At 42.3% G+C, this 21,734-nt stretch overlaps 1 protein-coding gene across 1 annotated transcript in view; it reads left to right on the forward strand.

The window, feature by feature from the left end:
* ctnnal1 (catenin (cadherin-associated protein), alpha-like 1) overlaps positions 1-21,734 on the forward strand; it is a 319,555-nt gene that overhangs the window by 222,325 nt on the left and 75,496 nt on the right. The window contains exon 5 of the mRNA XM_060825516.1: positions 7,885-7,974. Within this exon, the coding sequence (XP_060681499.1) occupies positions 7,885-7,974 (90 nt within the window). The remainder of the gene's footprint in view (positions 1-7,884; positions 7,975-21,734) is intronic.

Below are 21,734 nucleotides of genomic sequence, written 5' to 3' on the forward strand. Positions count from 1 at the left end.
ACACTGGCATGACATGGTATTATGGTCTCCTGGTTCTGTGGGAAAAGGATTCCTATCTCTAATTCCACCCCATCCAGCTCCCACAGAGAAGCATGGGGCCAGCCTTCCTTTCTCTGCCACCTGTCTTCATTCCTTCCACAGCATTGCTTCCAGATAGCAACAGTGGACTTGGGAAGATGGTGTGGCTGCACATGTTGCTCGTCATACCTCCACTGAGCAGCAATGTAGGATGGAAATCTGATATAATTCCTGTTATGAGGACCCTAATAGCAATTAATGCAGCAGGTTTGATGTGATATGGCTCAACCTTGTGCCAGAATCACTCCACAGTTATGGAGTTCCCTCTCCATCTTCCCATCTCACTTTTCTTCTTTAAGATACACTCCCTAAAAGGAGGTAAGCTTTTGGTCATCTGACCGGATATTTCCTTAGGCGGCTTTATGTCTAATTTTCTTATGTAATGCCTTCTTATAAATTGCCTTGGCATGTTTGATTACATTAAAGACACCACATATATTCTTAACTCTGCAGTTTCAGTACTAACAGGATTAAAACAGTTCAACAGTGAATTTTGGCTAATTTCATTCTCATAATAAAGTTCTCTGACCACAATGCTTATAGGCTGGTGTTACCAGGTAGAAGAATGTTTTTGCTAAATTTACAAATATTTACTGGAGTGCCATTACTGGAAAGACTTGGCCTTTCAAATTGGCTGTCCCGTCCTCCAATTTATTCACTTTTTTAGCATATTTTGAAATTATTTTTATAAGACTTTATAGCATGATGCTGACATCTATCCTATGATTTTCTAAAATTTATCTTGAAAGAGGAATTATTTTAAAATTCAAATGGATCAGACTTTGTAAAATTCTTGCTCAAATTTTTACTCTTTGCATTTACGATCTTATCAATTTGTTTAATTGCAGAGAATGTTGTAAAATGATGATTTAGAAAATGAAGCTTATGGGTATATCTTCTGTCAGTTTTGACAGATTCTGTAGGCGTTACTTCAGGTCGCTGTCCTAAATTCTCTGTTCTTTATGTTAAGTTGAAAAATATGCAGGGGCCCACATTATAGGATACTCCTGTCTTTCCAATGCAATCCTCATTTCAGAGTAGCATGTTCAGTAAGTAGGTACCTTGAATTGAAGTCAGCTTCTACTACTATCCCTACATTGCTGATCACCAAATAGAGAACAGTATAAATTTCATTTAGATCTTAATTAAAATGTCATCACTTGCTTATTATCATTCTTTTGCTCATAAAAATGGGAATAAATTGTGTTAACTAGTGTATTAACTACTGGACGGAGTTGGGTCAGGATTCATAAGGGATATTTATTGCTCTTTAATTCACTACTATTTGCTGAAATGTTATTTATTTCAGAGTCCAAACTCCAGACTTACTTTTCATATCAATTAGACGGTCAAGAGGGCTGCACATGATCCTCCACCCAATTGTTTTACTTCATCTCATCTAATTGAAATGTGACTCCGTTCCTTTCTCCTTTGTACTCCTTTGACTGTTAAGTGCCAATGCTGGCATTTAAGAACATTTTTACTGATGCAATTAGATCTTGATTTAGTTAATTCTGATTTATTTCCATTATGAAACTTGCAGCATCATTTACTACACCCCTAAATAGTGCTGAATCATGCAATATTTGCTATTAAAAGCCATCCTGTAAACTGTTACAATCAGTGAGTCAACTAATGCATGCATCTCAAGCCTAATGACAGCGCACATTTTACATTAGTTTGCCAGCTGTCAAATGAATTCTTAGGCCAGTAATGAGGAACGAGTGTCCCTAAATAATGCAATTGATCTGAATAATATGTTCAAGATACAGCTTGAATTGGTTTAGGTGAATTGACCATCGAGTTGTTTGATTTATATAATAGTAACGTCACAAAGCAATGAACATCTGGTATCATTGGGCTCATATGGGGAAAAGATATCATTATGATTCAAAAGCAATCCGAGCACGTGAGTGTAACTTTTAGAAGATAAAAAGTAAGCTAATTCTGCTTCAAATTTTGAAACAAAATTAAGTTGACCATTGATTCTGAGTGAATGGAGAAAAAGTAACATGGAGTGGAAATTTGAACAATACACCCAGATTAGGTTTTGGAACAGACCTTAGATGACACAACAGGTTGGCATTTTTGTTCCTGCATTTGTATTGTCTTAAAGTGCTTCACATTTGTATTTATAATTCTTATTTAAGCTATAAATATGCACGTTGCGTGGCAACTGCTTGAACAATTAGTGCAGAGAAAAACATGTTTAAATCAACAAAAGATAGAAAATAAAGTGCTTGTGAATCATGGTTACATATAAAACAATGCAGTATCATGAATTATGTATAAGTACAAACATTCATGATTAAATCAGGACAGTTGAAATAATTGATAAATGTGTATTAGGATGCTACCAACGTATTCATACTGATTTGTTTTGTAAAATTATGAGATGATTGATCTGACATCTTCAGAAAATAACTGTCATTCATAACTGGCTGCATCTGTTTATGTGGGAGAAAAGGAAATTAAAATCCTTTTGGTAACTCTTCAGCTTGATTACTATATCCATTCAGTTTGGAATTGGTTGTGAAGTATGCTACATGACTACATGTTTTCCAATAATACATTATTAAATTGCTTATCAAGATATTATTTTGAAAGAAAGCAGAAAATAAAGGACAAACAAAATGGAATAAATTCAACAGGTGTTGTATTCTGTTGAAAGTGAAAACATATATTGTCATGTAACATTTTTATTCTGCTGTGTTTGTTGGTCCAAGCAATGCAATTTATTGGCTGGCTTGTTATGAACAGGGAAGTTAATATCCAGAATCTGCTGTAGTTGTTGATGTAGGTTTTGTTACACCTAAAAAATATTGAGGATTAAAGTTGGGCTCATTGATTATGATAAGTACTATCATAAGTATTTAATTATACATGGTCTTCTAAGCCTTAGTAGATAAATTCCAAAGTACTTGCAAACCCAAAGTCTTTATGTATTTTGATACATTTTAAATATTTTTTCTACTTCTTGGATGTGTAATTGATCTTTTAGCACGTGTGAACAACCTGCTCACAGCCTGTGAGGGGTTAAGAGGAATACAGAAGAGCACAGTTTGCATTTCTTGGTTAATGCTCATCTCTTCATGCATTCTCCTCCACCCCCACTTCCCTCTCCCATTCCATACCTTCCCTATACAAATCCCTATTGCTGGAGTTAAACATTCTAATTATGAAGCCTTTGTCTCTATACATCAGCACAAATCAGTATCTGATGCTGACTGTCCACTAGGGGTCCATTGTGATATGATGATAGTGTCCCTACCCCTGGACTGAGATGCTGGGTTCAAGTCCCACCTGCTCCAGAGGTATGTGATAGCAACTCTGAACAGGTTGGTTAGAAAATAAAAATAGTGAACCGCCTCCTTACCACTTTATGTTGAAGCATTTGCAGCTTTCAGTATTGGCTGCAGCATTCATGAAGGGTTGAATAATGTCTGGAGGCCATGCCACCATTTCTCATCATGAATTGAAAACAAGTCCCTTTAATGCATGCCTTCAGTTGATTGGCTTAGATTATTTTAAATTTTACCATGGATCTCCACCAATGGTGTTAATATTCCAGCCTCAAATGTGGACCGTGTTGACCTGTCTTCTACCCCATTTAGATACAAAAATGTACAGTCCCTCCCTCAGCATGTTCTCTCAACGGTGCTGACTCTTCTGATAGAGGGTGACAGTATGCTATGGAGGAGCACACTGCTGGTTCAGGAGAGCCCTGGGTTACAAGGAGGTGAGAAATTGTTCAGCCTGTGTGGCAACGTTGCTGTTGCTGCTAGAGGACTTTGATATTCCAGCTGATTGATTTAGTTTTGGGGTGGGGTAGGGGCGGAGAGGTGCTTGCATGGGGGTGGTGGGGGAGGGGGAAGTAAAATCAGCTTTGAAGTTGAAATTTCACCTACGAGTATGTGCACTTGTGGGGACCTCCTTGTGAGAGCTTCATCAGCAACATAATTTGATTTGGAAGCTTCTCCCTATCAAAAAGTGCTACTCTTAACTCTGTTTTCACTTCCACTTAATAAATAGTACATACACTAGATTAACATTTGTTATCATATCAGAGAATAAAACAAAGTGTAGTGCATTCTGGTCTTGCTTCAATTAATATATTGGAGTAGTGATCCACACCACCAGAATGACCCCTGACCATCCACTGATGCAGCGTGTGACTTCAGTTAGTTGTTGCAGGCTTCAGGAAGTGTCTCTGATGAAGCCATGCCCTGTCTACACATGTACTGCTGATGGTGGGGAAGCTGGGCTTGTGGAAGAGACAGTGGGTAGGGATGAGAGGTCTGGGGCAAAGCTGGCAGTTGGAGCTGAAGTGGAGATTCCCTTCCCCCAGTAGTGCCTGGGGTCGGTCACCTTGGCTGCTGCTCCGTCGTTGCAGCTGCTCCGTCACCAATTTCCCCTCTCTAGCCACTGTGCCGCCAGGGGATGGGCCCTTCCCAGAGCAGGGAGGCTGTGCCCTAGGGCTAGGGTTGCTGCTGCATCTGCTCCCTCCCACACTCCTGACCTGCTGCTTCCCCACATTGTCACTGTTGAAGAAGGAGTGACCCGGTTTCTCATTGTAAATGCACACTGTAGCATCTAGAGATGGTGTTTGCAGCATTCACAGCATTAATAGGGTATCTTAAGCTGTAAGTACTTTTTCTTTCTCCTTTTCTAATTGATGCATGATTGTTTAAACACAGGTTTAACAGGCAATTTGAGCAGAAGTTAACAGAAATTTTGAGTAAAGATAGATTTTGTATGTTTTTAGAGTAAAGTAGCGATTCAACTATGTTTATATATCCTAGTTTTTAAAAAATATATATTTAGCTCCAATTTAAAGCACATTTTCATCAATTGCAAAGTCTGTTGGACATTCATCTAAGCACACTATTGCCTTTTAGAAATGATCAAACCTTGATGAAAACTACAACTTTGAAATATAATCTAATTTATACTTATAGCTTGTTAAAATATGCCATTTCTTCTACATAAAGCACATATTTCCCAATTCCCGGTTTGTTCAGCTAAATTAACTTCCTGAGGTAGGGCTACAATTCTGTGAAATGTTTTTCATGAATTCTTGTACTTTAGGAAGCTCTGGATATGAACCTAGTGTTTCAGCTGGCATCACTAAACCTTCAATAATTGGTTCAATGTATTTGATACATTTATTTTTAGAAAAAGACTAAAAGAGTTATTTTTTTGAGAATAGGTGAATCTTTTAACTACCTGCATTCTTTAAAGCTGAATGACATTTTCCAGTGTAAAAAGTTAAATAACATTCCAGTCAATTTCAAAGATCTAACTTTTTATTTCTGTTTTCTCAAATGAAAAGTGGTCCGTGAAAGTGAAGTAAGCTTTATTATTTTTCCCTTAACATTTTTATTACATACATGTCTTTTTGAAGGTAATATTCCCAAAATTGCTCACAGTGTTCCAGCATTAATAATATATAAATTTGACTTATTTCCTAAGCTTGTTAAACTTAATTTAATAGTTTTCTTTAACTTTATTGAATCGACAATAAGCAGACCACTAATCCTTTTGCACCTGAACTATTGGTGTATTTGTTACCATTTTCAGTGTGAGAGTCCAGTACCTTTTATTTATCCAGACTTCCAAATGTTCGACCACTTTATTGCTTTAATTTTGAATGTAAAGTTTGCCTCGTGTAGCAGTTGTCAGGGCACTTACTGAATTAAAAATTTAATCTTATTAGGAGTACTCTCAGATTTTTCAGCAGCTGCTTTTTATTAAAAAGTACATTTTTAATTATACTAGATAATTCCTTGTACAATTTAAATCCTAATCTTCTTTAGTCTTGATGGCAAAATTTGAAAGCCATATATTATTAAGTGTGTTTTATAGTGATTCATAAAGTACATTTGGTCTTTTGCTTTCCATTATTAGCTTTTAGTGTTTTGTACTTCATGTGGCAAGTTGTGCATGGATTTTCCATACAGTTTTTATTACCAACAGTAATTTCACTATAATTTGATTGCTCAGCTATAGTGAGCCCACATAAAATCTGACACTGAAAGAGTACTTGATGATAGCACACTTCAGGGATTCACTGAATCCCTTGTTTGAGTTTGTTCTCTCATCTCTCATACCCCACAAGAATAGAAGAAAAAAAAAAATTTTTTGAAGCAAAAAACAATTACAATGGGTTATTTGGAGAGATAATTAATTTTAACTGAGTGTATTTGAATTTCAATCATTGTTTCTTCAGATGGCCAATTATTAACAGTTGAATTCTGTTTCATGTAGAACGAGAAAAAACAAGGTGAACTAATCAACTGAGTATCTGAGCTATACATACAGGGATTTCCCAAGTATGATCTTTACTGAGTTAATTTCTTTCAAATAGGAAATTCGTAATTCACTTCAGTCCCTCTGGGTTTGAAGGGGAAAATGAACACAAACACACGCACGCTTGTGCGCGCACAAATATTCTCTCTCACTCGCACACAAAACACACACATATACACAAAACACTGTGAGGGTTCCAAGTTTAAGTAGCTCAGTTCTGACGCTTATACCTCAATAATGGTAAAGTCGCCATAGTCTTAACAGACCATACAGTTGCTCTCCCATTAGAGAGAGATGGGACAACTGGTGGCCCTACCTGAGGGTCACTACACATCAAGTGAGTGGAGAGGTTGAGAAGGAGAGTTATCAGCTGGTGCAGGAATAAAATCACACTGTTGGCATCACTCTGTACCAGAGTCCAGCCATCTAGCTAACTGACCCCCGTGTCCTGGTAACAGCCACATAACAAGCACACAGTATGTGGGTTGACAGTACAGTTATAATTCCAACAATGTCAAAGTGGAAGAAAAATAAATTGGAGGAAATCCGGTGAAGGTGAAGCAGACACATAATAAACTTCTCATCCTAGCTGTCGTCTTAGTTTGCTTTATCTCTGTTCAGTTCTTTCTGACAGGTACTTCTAACTGCTATGAAACTTGGATTTTCTTCAGCTAAAACTGTAATAAATCTATTTTTGTTCTTCCACCATCACAGAAAATCTTGTTTTATTACTAGATTTTCACCTTGAGAATAGGATAAAGTTGAAAATAATATTTAAAACCAATATACAGAAGAGCCTAACACAATTTTTGTGCTATTGGCCATTAATGACCATGAAAAGCTATTGTGTACTCGGTGGTATACGAGAGAAAAGTATTTTGAAAAATCCAAAATAATAGTGTCATGCTTATATTATTGAGCTAATATTCTAGATGTTTTAATGCAGAGAATGTGAGTTCAAATCCTCCTGTAGAAATTTGAGAATTTGAATTGAATTTATGCTGGGTTTTTGTTAGTGTTATAAAAATTTAGTTTTTAAAAAAAGGTCGGAATGTTGAGTTGTAAAACCCCCAACTGGTTCATTAATGTCCTTTAGGAAGGGAAATCTGCTGTCCTTGCTCACTTTGGTTTAAATATGGTTTTGTCCGAGAACACATTGAACACTTCCAGTTAACCTCCCAAGTGATCTGTCATGCTGCTCAATCGTGTCTAGGATGTGAAATAATGTAACATTAGATTGCTTAATAGTATGATAAAATGACTTATTTTTGTTTTTGTTGATTTCATAAAACAAGGTGCTCCATTAAAAGCTACTTCACCATGTTAGCCATGATTTGTTTCTCTAGGTTTAAAAGGGTGTAATAAATAAGGAACACATCAATGGACCCTATCTGAATTTCATTGAGTCTTTCAGAATACTTGATGTCTCAGCACTGCATCTAGCCAATTAAGTTGAATCAATGGTGTGTAAATGTTGCTTTTGTTCTATCTTGATAGGATCTGAAAGATGAAAAGAAGAAGGCAAGGATGGCGGCTGCCAGGGCAATACTAGAGAAATGCACTATGATGCTTCTCACAGCATCAAAGGTAACTAACCAGTGGGTAAAATCTGTCCATCTACAGCTTTCTATTCATTTCCACTTGATTATATTTCATTTTGATTAAGCAGTTAGAGAGGCTGTAATGAAACAACATTGGCAGATGACCGTTTGTGCTGACAAATATCGCTGATCTCACTGTTAATCTTTGGTTATAAAATGGAAGAGTCTAATGAGATGCAGTATCAAAATCATTCTGGTAAAGGCTTCCACTCCTGTAACTATAATTGTGGCTCCATTTATGGTGTAATTTCACTTGTCACTTTTCTTGCTAAATTGCATTAGCAGTATTGCAGTTTACAGTCTGAAATGATTTTAACTCTTGGATTTAGACACTGATAATTATAATTGACACAATTTCTCTCCAAGTTCAACACTTCTATTGAGCATATTGAATAAAAATTTCAATTAAGTCATAAAGTTGCCCGTACAGTCCTAGATCACTTAGAAGTAATTTTGATTGAGATCTCTGTTTGTTCACTGTGTCTTATCCAATCAATATATACATATACTATGTGATTTCTTTGAGCAGTCCCAGTTGATGTTTCTTGTTACTTCTTTCTTGTATGTTCCTGTGTGCAACTTTTTCAGAATTGAATTCTTACAAAATTCAGTTTGTGAAAGAACATGTGAAAGTAGTCTTAATTTATTCCTGGGATGTGGGTGTTGCTGGCTCGGCCTGCTTTTATTGCCTATCCCTAATTGCTCTGGAGGAGGAATGGTGAGCTACCTTGAATTGCGACAGTTCATCTTGTATAGGTACACTTGCAATGCTGATAGGGAGGGAGTTCCAGGATTTTGAACCTGCAGCAATGAAGGAATGGTGACATAGTTCAAGTCAGGGTGAAGTGTGGTTGGAGTGGAGCTTGCAGGTGGTGGTGTTTCCATGTATCTGCTGCCTTTGCTGTTTAAAGGTGGTAGAGACCACCGGTTTGGAAGGTGCTGTCTGACAATCCTTGGAGATTTTTGCATTGCATCTTATGGATGGTGTACACTGCTGTGTCTGTGGTGGTGAGAATTAATGTGAAAGATGGAGTTCCGAACAAGTGAGCTGCTTTATCTTGGATAAAACAAAATGGAGAGTATTTGTTTTGCACTCCTGACTTGCACATTGCTGATGGTGGAAAGACTCTGAGTCAGGAAATTAGTTACTCACTGCAGAAATCTGAGCGCCTGAATGATGGGATGAAGTTAAGGACTGATAAGTTTTTTGTCATGGTTCATAAATAGCAATAAATAAACAAGTATGTGTTTGCGTGTATGATTAAGTGTCAGCCATGCCATCTATGTGCCCTGAGAAGTGTTTGTTATTAGTTCCCCTCTTATTTTGTGCATAGTGAAGGGTAACTCCTGGCTGACAGTGCTTGACTGGGTGCACTGCTGGGATTTAAAATTGGCACCAGCATCCGGGATCCCAGGATATCCTGGCAGTGGTGAGTAACATCACCTTTGGTGACAGGGAGAGTACAACAAGCAAGGCACCTTGGTGCATCGTACTTAGGTAATGAGGCATATTTAGGAAAATAGTGTGAGGAGAGAAACCCATCATGAAACTTGGCAAAATTGACACAATCATTTCTGGTCAGCCTCCACTAGAGATTAACCAGTGGGCAAAAATTTGACAGCTGGAAGTATGATATGGGAAATCTGCAATTGTTCACTTGCACATGAAAATAGAAAAGCAGAATCTTATCTAGATATAGAGACACTGCAGGATATTGCGGTACTGAGGCACCTTGCTGTCCTTAATTTAATCATTAAATAACAGCGTTAGCTTCGTTAAGTATTTGGGAAATTAAGTTGGCCAGGTGATAAGGGATGGAATAGATTTCCTGTTTTGATGTCCTCCTCATCTGATTGTAAGACATGGGTTTTAAAACATTTGATGGATGGTCTTGCCAAGTCAGTGTCATTTTTTGATGAGTTGTTTGAAAAGTGGCCTGGGTAAAAACATTAAAAGCATAGTGCAAGTCACAAAATGCACACACAGACACACATTTCTGGTGCATGTGTTTAAATCCCATCATGGCAGATGGTGAAATATGAATTGAACATAAAAATCCAGAATTAAAACCAGGTCAAATGGAGACCATGTCCTTTAAGGAAGTTAATCTTCTGTCCTTACCTGATCAACGAGGTAAAAACAATGACTGCAGATGCTGGAAACCAGATTCTGGATTAGTGGTGCTGGAAGAGCACAGCAGTTCAGGCAGCATCCAAGGAGCAGCGAAATCGACTTTTCGGGCAAAAGCCCTTCATCAGGAATAAAGGCAGAGAGCCTGAAGGGGGGAGAGATAAGCTAGAGGAGGGTGGGGGTGGGGAGAAAGTAGCATACGGGTGCCCATGGCTACCCTTTTGGTCTGGAGGAAGTGAGAGGATTCAAAGGAGAAATTGTTAAGGGTGAGGACCAGTTCGGCCAAACGAATGTCGGTGGAAGGGTACTGTTGGGGACCATTGAGGTTGTGAGGGTGAGAGGTTGGAGTGGGGGAGGGGGGTAGACAGGTTGAGGCGGTTAATGTCCCGGCAGCAGTTGGAAATGAAGAGGTCGAGGTCAGGTAATAGGCCAGCGTGGGGTGTCCAGGTGGATACAGTGTGTTGGAGGTGGTTCGTCCTCAGTGAGGGGAGATCTGGAGGGATGGTGAAAACTCGGCACGGCTAGGAGCTGGGATCTTGTGTGGGTGTGGAGCTTGGAGTGGGGGCGGAGCATCAATTCCGCCTCCGAGCTTACTTTCACAATCAGGATTCCCGCCCACCTTCCGAGGACCCCTTCGCCCACCTCCAACACACTGCATCCACCTGGACACCCCGCGCTGGCCTATTACCTGCCCTCGACCTCTTCATTTCCAACTGCCGCCGGGACATTAACCGCCTCAAGCTGTCTACCCCCTCCCCCACTCCAACCTCTCACCCTCACAACGCGCAGCCCTCCAATCCCTCTGCTCCAATCCCAACATCACCATCAAGCCAGCGGATAAAGGGGGCGCAGTGGTAGTCTGGCGCACTGACCACTATACCACTGAAGCCAAACGCCAACTTAAGGACACCTCTTTCTACTGCCCCCTTGACCATGACCCCACCCCCCATCACCAAACCATCATCTCCCAGATCATACAGAACCACATCACCTCAGGAGATCTCCCACCCACAGCTTCCAACCTTATAGTCCAGGAACCCCACACACGTATGGGCCCCAGCTATGCCTGTCTCTTTGTTGGCTACATAGAACAGTTGACCTAACGTAATTACACTAGCACCACTCCCCACCTCTTCCTCCACTACATTGATGACTGCATTGGCGCCACCTCGTGCTCCCGCGAGGAAGTTGAGCAATTCATCAACTTCACCAACACATTCCACTCTGACCTCAAATTTACCTGGACCATCTCTGACACCTCCCTCCCCTTCCTGGACTTCTCCATCTCCATTAATGACGACCGACTTGACACTGATATTTTTTACAAACCCACCGACTCCCACAGCTACCTGGATTACACCTCTTCCCACTCTACCTCTTTCAAAAATGCCATCTCGTATTCCCAATTCCTCCGCCTCTGCCGTATCTGCTCCCAGGAGGACCAGTTCCACCACAAAACATACCAGATGGCCTCCTTCTTTAGAGACCGCAATTTCCCTTCCCACGTAGTTAAAGATGCCCTCCAATGCATCTCATCCACATCCCGCACCTCTGCCCTCAGACCCCACCCCTCCAACTGTAACAAGGACAGAACGCCCCTGGTGCTCACCTTTCACCCTACAAATTTTCACATAAACCAAATCATCCGCCGACATTTCCGGCACCTCCAAAAAGACCCCACCACCAGGGATATATTTCCCTCCCCACCCCTTTCCACGTTCCGCAAAGACTGTTCCCTCCGTGACTGCCTGGTCAGGTCCACGCCCCCCTACAACCCACCCTCCCATCCTGGCACCTTCTCCTGCCACCGCAGGAACTGTAAAACCTGTGCCCACACCTCCTCCCTCACCTCTATCCAAGGCCCTAATGGAGCCTTCCACATCCAACAAAGTTTTACCTGCACATCCACTAATATCATTTATTGTATCCATTGCTCCCGATGCGGTCTCCTCTACATTGGGGAGACTGGGCGCCTCCTAGCAGAGCGCTTTAGGGAACACCTCCGGGACACCCACACCAATCAACCACACCGCCCCGTGGCCCAACATTTCAACTCCCCCTCCCACTCTGCCGAGGACATGGAGGTCCTGGGCCTCTTTCATCGCCGCTCCCTCACCACCAGACGCCTGGAGGAAGAACGCCTCATCTTCCGCCTCCGAACAATTCAACCCCAGGGCATCAATGTGGACTTCAACAGTTTCCTCATTTCCCCTTCCCCCACCTCACCCTAGTTCCAAACTTCCAGCTCAGCACTGTCCCCATGACTTGTCTGGACTTGTCCTACCTGACTATCTTCTTTTCCACCTATCCACTCCACCTTCTCCTCCCTGACCTATCACCTTCATCCCCTCCCCCACTCACCCATTGTACTCTAATGCTACTTTCTCCCCACCTCCACCCTCCTCTAGCTTATCTCTCCATGCTTCAGGCTCACTGCCTTTATTCCTGATGAAGGGCTTTTGCCCGAAACGTCAATTTCGCTGCTTCTTGGATGCTGCCTGAACTGCTGTGCTCTTCCATCACCACTAATCCAGAACCCTTACCTGATCAAGCCTGTGCATGACTCCAGATCCACCACACTGCGCTTAATTCTCAATTGCCCATTGCAATGACCTCAAGAGCCAGTCACTTCAAGAACAGGTACGTGGTCTATGCTGGCCTTGCCGATGATTAACACATTCCATGCAATAATAAAAGGAACACCTCTAGGTGGTGCAAGGAGCATACATACACAAGGTTAAAGCCAACTTCATTTGTCAGCAACAGAAGGAGAGCAGTCGCATCCTGGTTTCCTCTTTGAACCCTGAAGCCATCTCTAGATAGTTATGAAGCCTCCTGCCCCACATGCCTGCCTGAAAAATATTGAGTTGGTATCATAAATATATTCTCATTGTTCTGAGAGTAATTTTTACTGTTAGCAGTATGAATGTCCCAGGCATTGTCACTTTGCAATCAATATTTTGTTATAACAGATCATCATACAAAGGGAAGCAGAATGTGAGACTTTATTGCAGTGGAGATGCATTATAAAAATAAGGAAGTAAAGATAAATTCACCATAATTTTCCCAGACCATAAGGCTAGGAGAGATGATTAGTAGTTTAACCAGAGGCTCAGCTCACCTCAGGTAAAAGGGAAGATTGCGAAGCAGAGTCCTTCATGTTAACCTCAAAATTGAACCCATGCCATTGGCACCACTCTGCATTGTAAACCAGCTCTCCAGCCAACTGAGCGAACCGTCCTGCTGTAATTTTGCAGGGTAGCCTCATCATGTCTACCCCCCTCCCCCACTCCAACCTCTCGCCCTCACAACGTGCAGCCCTCCAATCCCTCTGCTCCAATCCCAACCTCACCGTTAAGCCAGCGGATAAAGGGGGCGCAGTGGTAGTCTGGCGCACTAACCTCTACACCACTGAAGCCAAATGCCAACTCGAGGACACCTCTTCCTACTGCCCCCTCGACCATGACACCAACCCCCATAACCAAGCCATCATCTCCCAGACCATACAGAACCTCATTACCTCAGGAGATCTCCCACCCACAGCTTCCAACCTCATAGTCCGGGAACCCCGCACTGTCTGGTTCTACCTCCTTCCCAAGATCCACAAGCCTGACCACCCTGGCCGACCCATTGTCTCAGCATGCTCCTGCCCCACTGAACTCATCTCTACCTACCTCGACACTGTTCTATCCACCCTACTCCAGGAACTCCCCAAATACGTTCGAGACACCACCCACGCCCTCCAACTCCTCCAAGACTTCCATTTCCCCGGCCCCCAATGCCTCATCTTCACCGTGGATATCCAATCCCTCTACACCTCCATCCGCCATGACCAGGGCCTCCAAACCCTCCGTGTTTTCCTCTCCAGACGTCCCCAACAGTACCCTTCCACCACACTCTCATTCGTTTGGCTGAACTGGTCCTCACCCTTAACAATTTCTCCTTCGAATCCTCCCACTTCCTCCGGACCAAAGGGGTAGCCATGGGCACACGTATGGGCCCCAGCTATGCCTGTCTCTTTGTTGGCTACGTAGAACAGTTGATCTTCCGTAATTATGCCGGCACCACTCCCCACCTCTTCCTCCGCTACATTGATGACTGCATTGGCGCCACCTTGTGCTCCCGCGTGGAGTTTAAGCAATTCATCAACTTCACCAACACATTCCACCCTGACCTTAAATTTACCCGGACCATCTCTGACACCTCCCTCCCCTTCCTGGGCCTCTCCATCTCCATTAATGACGACTGACTTGACACTGACATTTTTTACAAACCCAATGACTCCCACAGCTACCTGGATTACACCTCTTCCCACCCTACCTCCTGCAAAAATGCCATCCCGTATTCCCAATTCCTCCGCCTCCGCCGTATCTGCTCCCAGGAGGACCAGTTCCACCGCAGAACATACCAGATGGCCTCCTTCTTTAGAGACCGCAATTTCCCTTCCCACGTGTTTAAAGATGCCCTCCAACGCATCTCGTCCACATCCCGCACCTCCGCCCTCAGACCCCACCCCTCCAACTGTAACAAGGACAGAACGCCCCTGGGGCTCACCTTCCACCCTACAAAACTTCGCATAAATCAAATTATCCACCGACATTTCCGGCACCTCCAAAAAGACCCCACCACCAGGGATATATTTCCCTCCCCACCCCTTTCCACGTTCCGCAAAGACTGTTCCCTCCGTCACTGCCTGGTCAGGTCCACGCCCCCCCCTACAACCCACCCTCTGCCACCGCAGGAACTGTAAAACCTGTGCCCACACCACCTCCCTCACCTCTATTCAAGGCCCTAATGGAGCCTTCCACATCCAACAAAGTTTTACCTGCACATCCACTAATATAATTTATTGTATCCGTTGCTCCTGATGCGGTCTCCTCTACATTGGGGAGACTGGGCACCTCCTATCAGCTTGCTTTAGGGAACAACTCCGGAACACCCTCACCAATCATCCACACCGCCCCGTGGCCCAACATTTCAACTCCCCCTCCCACTCTGTCGAGGACATGGAGGTCCTGGGCCTCCTTCACCACCGCTCCCTCACCACCAGATGCCTGGAGGAAGAACGCCTCATCTTCCACCTTGGAACACTTCAACCCCAGGGCATCAATGTGAACTTCAACGGTTTCTCATTTCCCCTTCCCCCACCTCACCCTAGTTCCAAACTTCCAGCTCAGCACTGTCCCCATGACTTGTCCAGACTTGTCTGACCTGCCTATCTCCTCTTCCACCTATCCACTCCACCCTCTCCTCCCTGACCTATCACCTTCATCCCCTCCCCCACTCACCCATTGTACTCTATGCTACTTTCTCCCCACCCCCACCCTCCCCTAGCTTATCTTTCCACGCTTCAGGCTCACTGCCTTTATTCCTGATGAAGGGCTTTTGCCCGAAACGTCGATTTCACTTCACTTTGGATGCTGCCTGAACTGCTGTGCTCTTCCATCACCACTAATCCAGAATCTGGTTTCCAGCATCTGCAGTCATTGTTTTTACCTCATTAGTGATATTACACCTATAGTACCAATGGTCTGTTAGCTCAGTTGGCTAGATAGCTGCTTTGCAATGCAGTGATGTCAACAGTGACTGCAATCACTAGGAAACTCCTTCTTTTCCCACTTCACCATTTGTCTGAGGCATGTGAACGCTCTAGCGAAGCTCACTGCTCGTCATCTTCAAAGCAGTTCTCTAGGAGTATGGCAACATTAATTTTTCACTTCAGTTCAGAGGACTATGTACAATTTTGTTCACCTTGATTAAGAAAGGAAATATTTGCACACTGAGCAGTCCAGGCAACATGCATTGGGATGTTTCCTCAGATGACTCATTTTGTTTTATCTTGAAAGAGTGACCAGCTGGAGCCAAACGCATTGGAGTGTAGAAGAAGAAAGGACTCTCTGATGGTAGTTATAGAAAGCAGGTCCCTTTCCTGAAGTATCTGAAACTAAGTGTACTATCTCAGAATAAGGAGTCTGTCATTTAAGATGAAGGTGAGGAGGAATTTCTTCTCCTTGAGGGTTATTGGAATTCTTTGCCCAGCAAGAGGTAGAGGCTGGGTCATGTAATATATTGGAGATTGAGTTAGACAGATACTTGATTGTCAGGGGAACCAAGGATTTTGGGAGGACGATTGGAAAAATGTGATAAAACTGCAATGACGATTGTGGTCAGCAGTGATCAGATTGAGTAATGCAGCAGGCATGAGAAGCCAAACGTTATGTTCTTGTGCCCTAATTTTGCGTGGGGTGAGGGTGGTGAGAGTGAGCATTGGAGGTGGTGGGCATTGTTTGGTGATCTGGAGGGTGATGCAAAAATGGTGCTGGAGAAATGGCTGGGGTCAGGGTTTTTGGGGTATGCACAGTATCGAGGTGGGTGAGCAGTGCCAAGGTGAACCTGAGGCAGTGTCACGGGTACATGGAGTAGGTGAGGTAGTGCAGGTAGTATGGGGTTAAGGAAGAGTTGATCCTACAGGGCAGGGACCTTTTAGAGAACTTCAGTGAAACTGAAGCAAGGTCTCAAGGGAGGTGTCTTCATTGTAGTTGCTGTTCACCGCAAGAGCTACTTATTCACCTTGTTACTAGACCCAAACTGGAGCTGGTCACGATGATAAAAACACTGAATTTTAATAAGGCAAATGACATGCATTCCTACCACATTGCTGACTGGAAAATCTGGGGCATCTCCAAATCATTGTTACACATGACTGCACCAAAGTCTGTTCCCTAGCTACCAATCAGTTTCTCTCCCTGGCAACAGTTTGAGATTAAATTAGTCTGTTTGCAAACATGTTTGACCTCATTGAGAGCTTCCAGCGTAGTGTTCACAAAGTTATGTAGATTGCCTGTTTCAACTTCTACAACGTCACCCAACTTTGCCATGACTCAGCAAAACTGCTGTTGAAACTGTCAATCACACCTTCATCAGATCTGTATCTGACTATTCCAATGCATTCCTGGCTGGTCTCTCACATTCTCCCCTCTGTACATGTGAAGTAACCTAAAACTCTGCTGCTTGTTGCTAAACTGTCAGTATGTTGCATTTCCCTGTCATCCACTCACTAACTGACCTCCACTGGCTCCTTGCCAGGCACCATTGTGATTTTGAATTTCTGATTTAAAAAAAAATTGTATTGGGCTCCACATATCTCTCTCCACAAATACAGCCAGACCTGCTGAGTTCCTTCAATTTGTTTTGTTCAAAATTCTCATCCTTGTTTTTAAATCTGTTCATGGCCTTATTTTGTTGTATTTAAATGTATAATACATGTGTACATTGTGTTGCACATTATTCCCCAAATATCAGTGTGGTTTATCCCTTCAAGACCTTAAAAAAGGAAAAGAAAAAGCAATAACAGAAACGTTTGATACTTTTCATGGACGTCTGGTAGAACCCTTCTACTCTAAATGGACAATAATTGTAGAAAAAAGAAAAAAAAAATTGAAGCAGTAAATTTCACTTATTAATTTTATTACATGGAAAGAGTGAACATCAAGAGGCAGAAACAGATGGGGTAGTGTAACATGGGATGATCTTGTTGACCAAATGATCTTTTTCGGTGATATAACATCAGTGTCTAAGTTTACAAATGTAGAACTCTATGTGCGAGTTCAGTGTTAGTGGAAAGAATTAACATTCAGAGAGCTTTTTTTAGATTAGATTACTTACAGTGTGGAAACAGGCCCTTCGGCCCGACAAGTCCACACTGACCCGCCACCCACCCATACCCCTACACCTCACACTACGGGCAATTTAGCATGGCCAATTCACCTGACCTGCACATCTTTGGACTGTGGGAGGAAACCGGAGCACCTGGAGGAAACCCACGCAGACACGGGGAGAATGTGCAAACTCCACACAGTCAGTCACCTGAGTCGGGAATTGAACCCGGGTCTCTTGCGCTGTGAGGCAGCAGTGCTAACCACTGTGCCACCGTGCCGCCCAGCTTGAAACTTTCTCTTGACATTTAATATTGAGGAATATAACAGCCCATATGTTCTGATTGGAAATAATTGCTACAGCAGCATAGACTGGAACTGTGAATCTAGATCTTGCAGAAGTCCTGATCCATTGGACAAAATGGGAATTTCCCAAGAAATTTCAACTTCTAATAGTTAACTAACGAGCATCTGATGCACTCCAAAATCATCGTCAACTCGGAGTTACAGTTGGGATCTTCAAAGAGTTCCAACTCATGTATTGGAGCAGTTAGTCAAGGAAAATGAGTGGTTAAAACTTGCTCTAACACTCGGGAAATACAAAACTGACCCTCCTGAATCACCACACTATCTATCTATCTATTAGCTAACCCACCACCACAATGCCTGCCTTACCCAGGTATCACCCCACTCCTTTACCTAATGCTACCCTACTTACCAACATAGTCAACCACCCTCTTGCCCATGTACATAGGGAACATTGAACAGAAGAGTGGGCCATCTCTGCAATTTAATATGATCATGGCTGATCATTCAATTCCTAGTTCTCACTTTCTCCCAATATCCTTTCATCCCGTTAGCCCCAAGGACCACATCTAACTCCTTTTTGAAAACCTTCAGTGTTTTGGTCTCAACCACTTTCTGTGTCAGAGATTTCCACTCTCACCACTCTCTAGATGAAGAGATGCCTCCTCAGTCCTAAGTGGTCTATCCCATATCTTTAGACTGTGATTCCTGGTTCTGGGCTCCCTGGTCATTGAAAACAACCTATGTTTATCCTGTGTAGTCCTGATTGAATTTTGTGGGTTTCTATGAGATCCCCCTTCATTCTTCCAAACTCCAGTGAACATAGTCCCAATCAATACAATCTCTCTTCATACATCAGTTCTCCCATCCCAGGAAGTAATCTGATAAACCTTCGTTGCACTCTCTCCAAGCCAGAATATCCTTCCTCAGCTGTGGAGACCAAAACTGCCCACACTATTTTAGCTGTGGTCTCAGTAAGTCTTTGTGCAACAACAGCAAGCTATCAGTGCTCCATATGCAAACCCTGCCACTATGAAGGCCAATGTACCATTTGTGTTCATCATCATCTGCTGCACCCTCCCTGCTTAACTTGCTTAACTCACTCACAAATATTCATTCACTAAGAATTGTTAAATAACATTAAACAAGAAAAAAAATTAGTTACATTTAAAATTATTAAATAACCCTGTAATCAAATGTTTAAAAGAAAGAAAATAAATTAATTACATTTACAATTAGTTAATAATAATCTTATTAAATGTTTAACAGAAGCAGAAACATAACGAAAAGCTATGTAAATCCTTAAAAATGTCATAGAAGTATTATTAAATCTAATTTTCAGTTTAAATCCCTGTGCTGACTGCTGCTATCTGAAGGCCCATTTTATTTTCTGTGATCATGAGGGGTTGGCATGGCTTCACTTCCCCTGCGCTCCAATGACTCCAACTCCTATGTGCTGCAAAGGAAGCTTCAGAGACCAAGCTACACCAAAAAACTGGCCATAAAAAAACAAGGCTCAGTAAGTAAGTAGTATTTCGCACAGTTGATATTGGACAGAACAGCGCTGATCCCGATCTGAAGATCTTGGCCAATGTGATACATGCCAGCACAAATAAAGTGAAAAGGATTATATAATCAAGCATTCTTTGGTAAGTAAGACAAGAGTAGTAGTTTATAACAGTGAAATGTTGTTTCGGTACACAGCAGTAATTGCAAAATCAAATAAATGGCTGGATTGTAAGTGCATTCTCAGTGTTAATTCCAAGGTAAGATTGCTGTCATAAACCATTACTGACACCATGTATTTGATCCCATTGCTCCAAAATAACTTGGTTCTGGAAAGGAAGCAAAGATTGTGTTCAAGTTGTGAGCTATAAGGGAAACGTAAGTTTTGCTGACAAAAAGAGAGAGTTAAAGCTTTCTGTCTTGCACTCATCAGGACAAATGAAAGAATATCACATTTCAAAGTGAATAAGTTTATATTGTCAATTGTTGGCAAGTGGACTCTGATTACAGACGAGTGAGATGAAGAGAAACTTCTTTACTCATAGAGTTGTTAGGATTCGGAATGCGCTGCCTGGAAGAGTGGAGGAAGTGGATTCTGTAGAGAGCTGGATATACATTTGAAAGTGATGAATTTAGAGGGCTCCTGAGGTATAGCTGGGACTAGCAGAGTAGCTGTTTCAGAAGCTGGTAGAGCTGGTTCAAATGGCCTTCTTCATCATTGTAAAACTCTCTGTTGCCATGGGGAATGTACCAGGTGATAGGTATTCCTCAAACTTTAATTTCATGACAAAGGCATGATACCTAAACATCTTTGCAGGACAGGCCCTGCATGTGAACATATGTAGCTTCCATCAAGTATAAGTGAAGTGCTTGTTCAACATTAGGGCCCATAGTAGGAATAAGTTGATTGGTCAATACATGACTTTATTAATTCATTTCAGGATTTCTGTGAATTTGCGCAAATAAAAGATGGTCTAATTAAAGGCAGGATTGTATTAGTCATAAGGGAGCCTGCAATGAAAACAGATTAATTCAGAAAGGAGAAACATATTCTCAGGAAGACATTGACATGCATAGAACCTTAATCAGATGGGCCAATGGGCTGAGGAGTGGCAGATGGAGTTTAATTTAGATAAATGCAAGATACTGTATTTTGGGAAAGCAAACCTTAACAGGACATGCAAACTTAATGGTATGGTTTTAGGGAGTGTTGCTGAGCAAAGAGACCTTGGACTGCAGGTTCATAGCTCCTTGAAAATAGAGTTGCGGGTAGATAGGATAGTGAAGAAGGCATTTGGTATGCTTTCCTTTATTGGTCAGATTATTGATTGGGAGGTCATGTTGAGGCTGTACAGGACATTGGTTAGGCCATTTTTGGAATATTGTGTGCAATTCTGGTCTCCTTCCTATTGGAAGGATGTTATGACACTTGAAAGGTTTAGAAAAGATTTACAAGGATGTTGCCAGAGTTGGAGGATTTGAGCTATAGGGAGAGGCTGAATAGGCTGGAGCTGTTTTCTCTGGAGCATTGGAGGCTGAGGGATGACCTTATAGAGCTTTATAAAATCATGTGAATCTTGGATAGGATAAAAAGACAAAGTCTTTTCCCTGAGGTGTGGAGTCCAACCGTAGAGGGCATAGCTTTAATCTGAGAGGGGCAAGATATGAAAGAGACCTAAGGGGCAACTTTTTCACGCGGAGGGTGGTAAGTATATGGATTGAGCGGCCAGAGGAAGTGGTGGAGGCTGGTACAATTGCAACATTTTAAAGGCATATGGATGGGTATATGAAGGGTTTGGAGGGATATGGGGCTGGTGCTGGCAAGTGGGACATAGATTGGAGTATCTGGTCAGCATGGACGAGTTGGACTGAAGGGTCTGTTTCTGTGCTGTACATCTCTAAGACTCTAAGCACCGAGAATGCAAATCACCAACAAGAACATATACATGGTGGAAGAAACCAGATCTTGTTTTATAATGATCGATGCACCAGAACTAAAAGGGAGAACAATCACAGACAAAGAGCAGAATTCAGGTACTGCAGAGGACATTACACAAAGGAGAGAAAGGTATATCTAGCAAAGCAATGTTCTCACTGTAAGAAGCTGAATCATTTTGTAAACAGGTTAGGGGAAAGTGCAGCAAGCAG

This window comes from Hemiscyllium ocellatum, chromosome 5 (assembly GCF_020745735.1).
Source record: "Hemiscyllium ocellatum isolate sHemOce1 chromosome 5, sHemOce1.pat.X.cur, whole genome shotgun sequence".
NCBI classification, from domain to species: Eukaryota; Metazoa; Chordata; class Chondrichthyes; order Orectolobiformes; family Hemiscylliidae; genus Hemiscyllium; species Hemiscyllium ocellatum.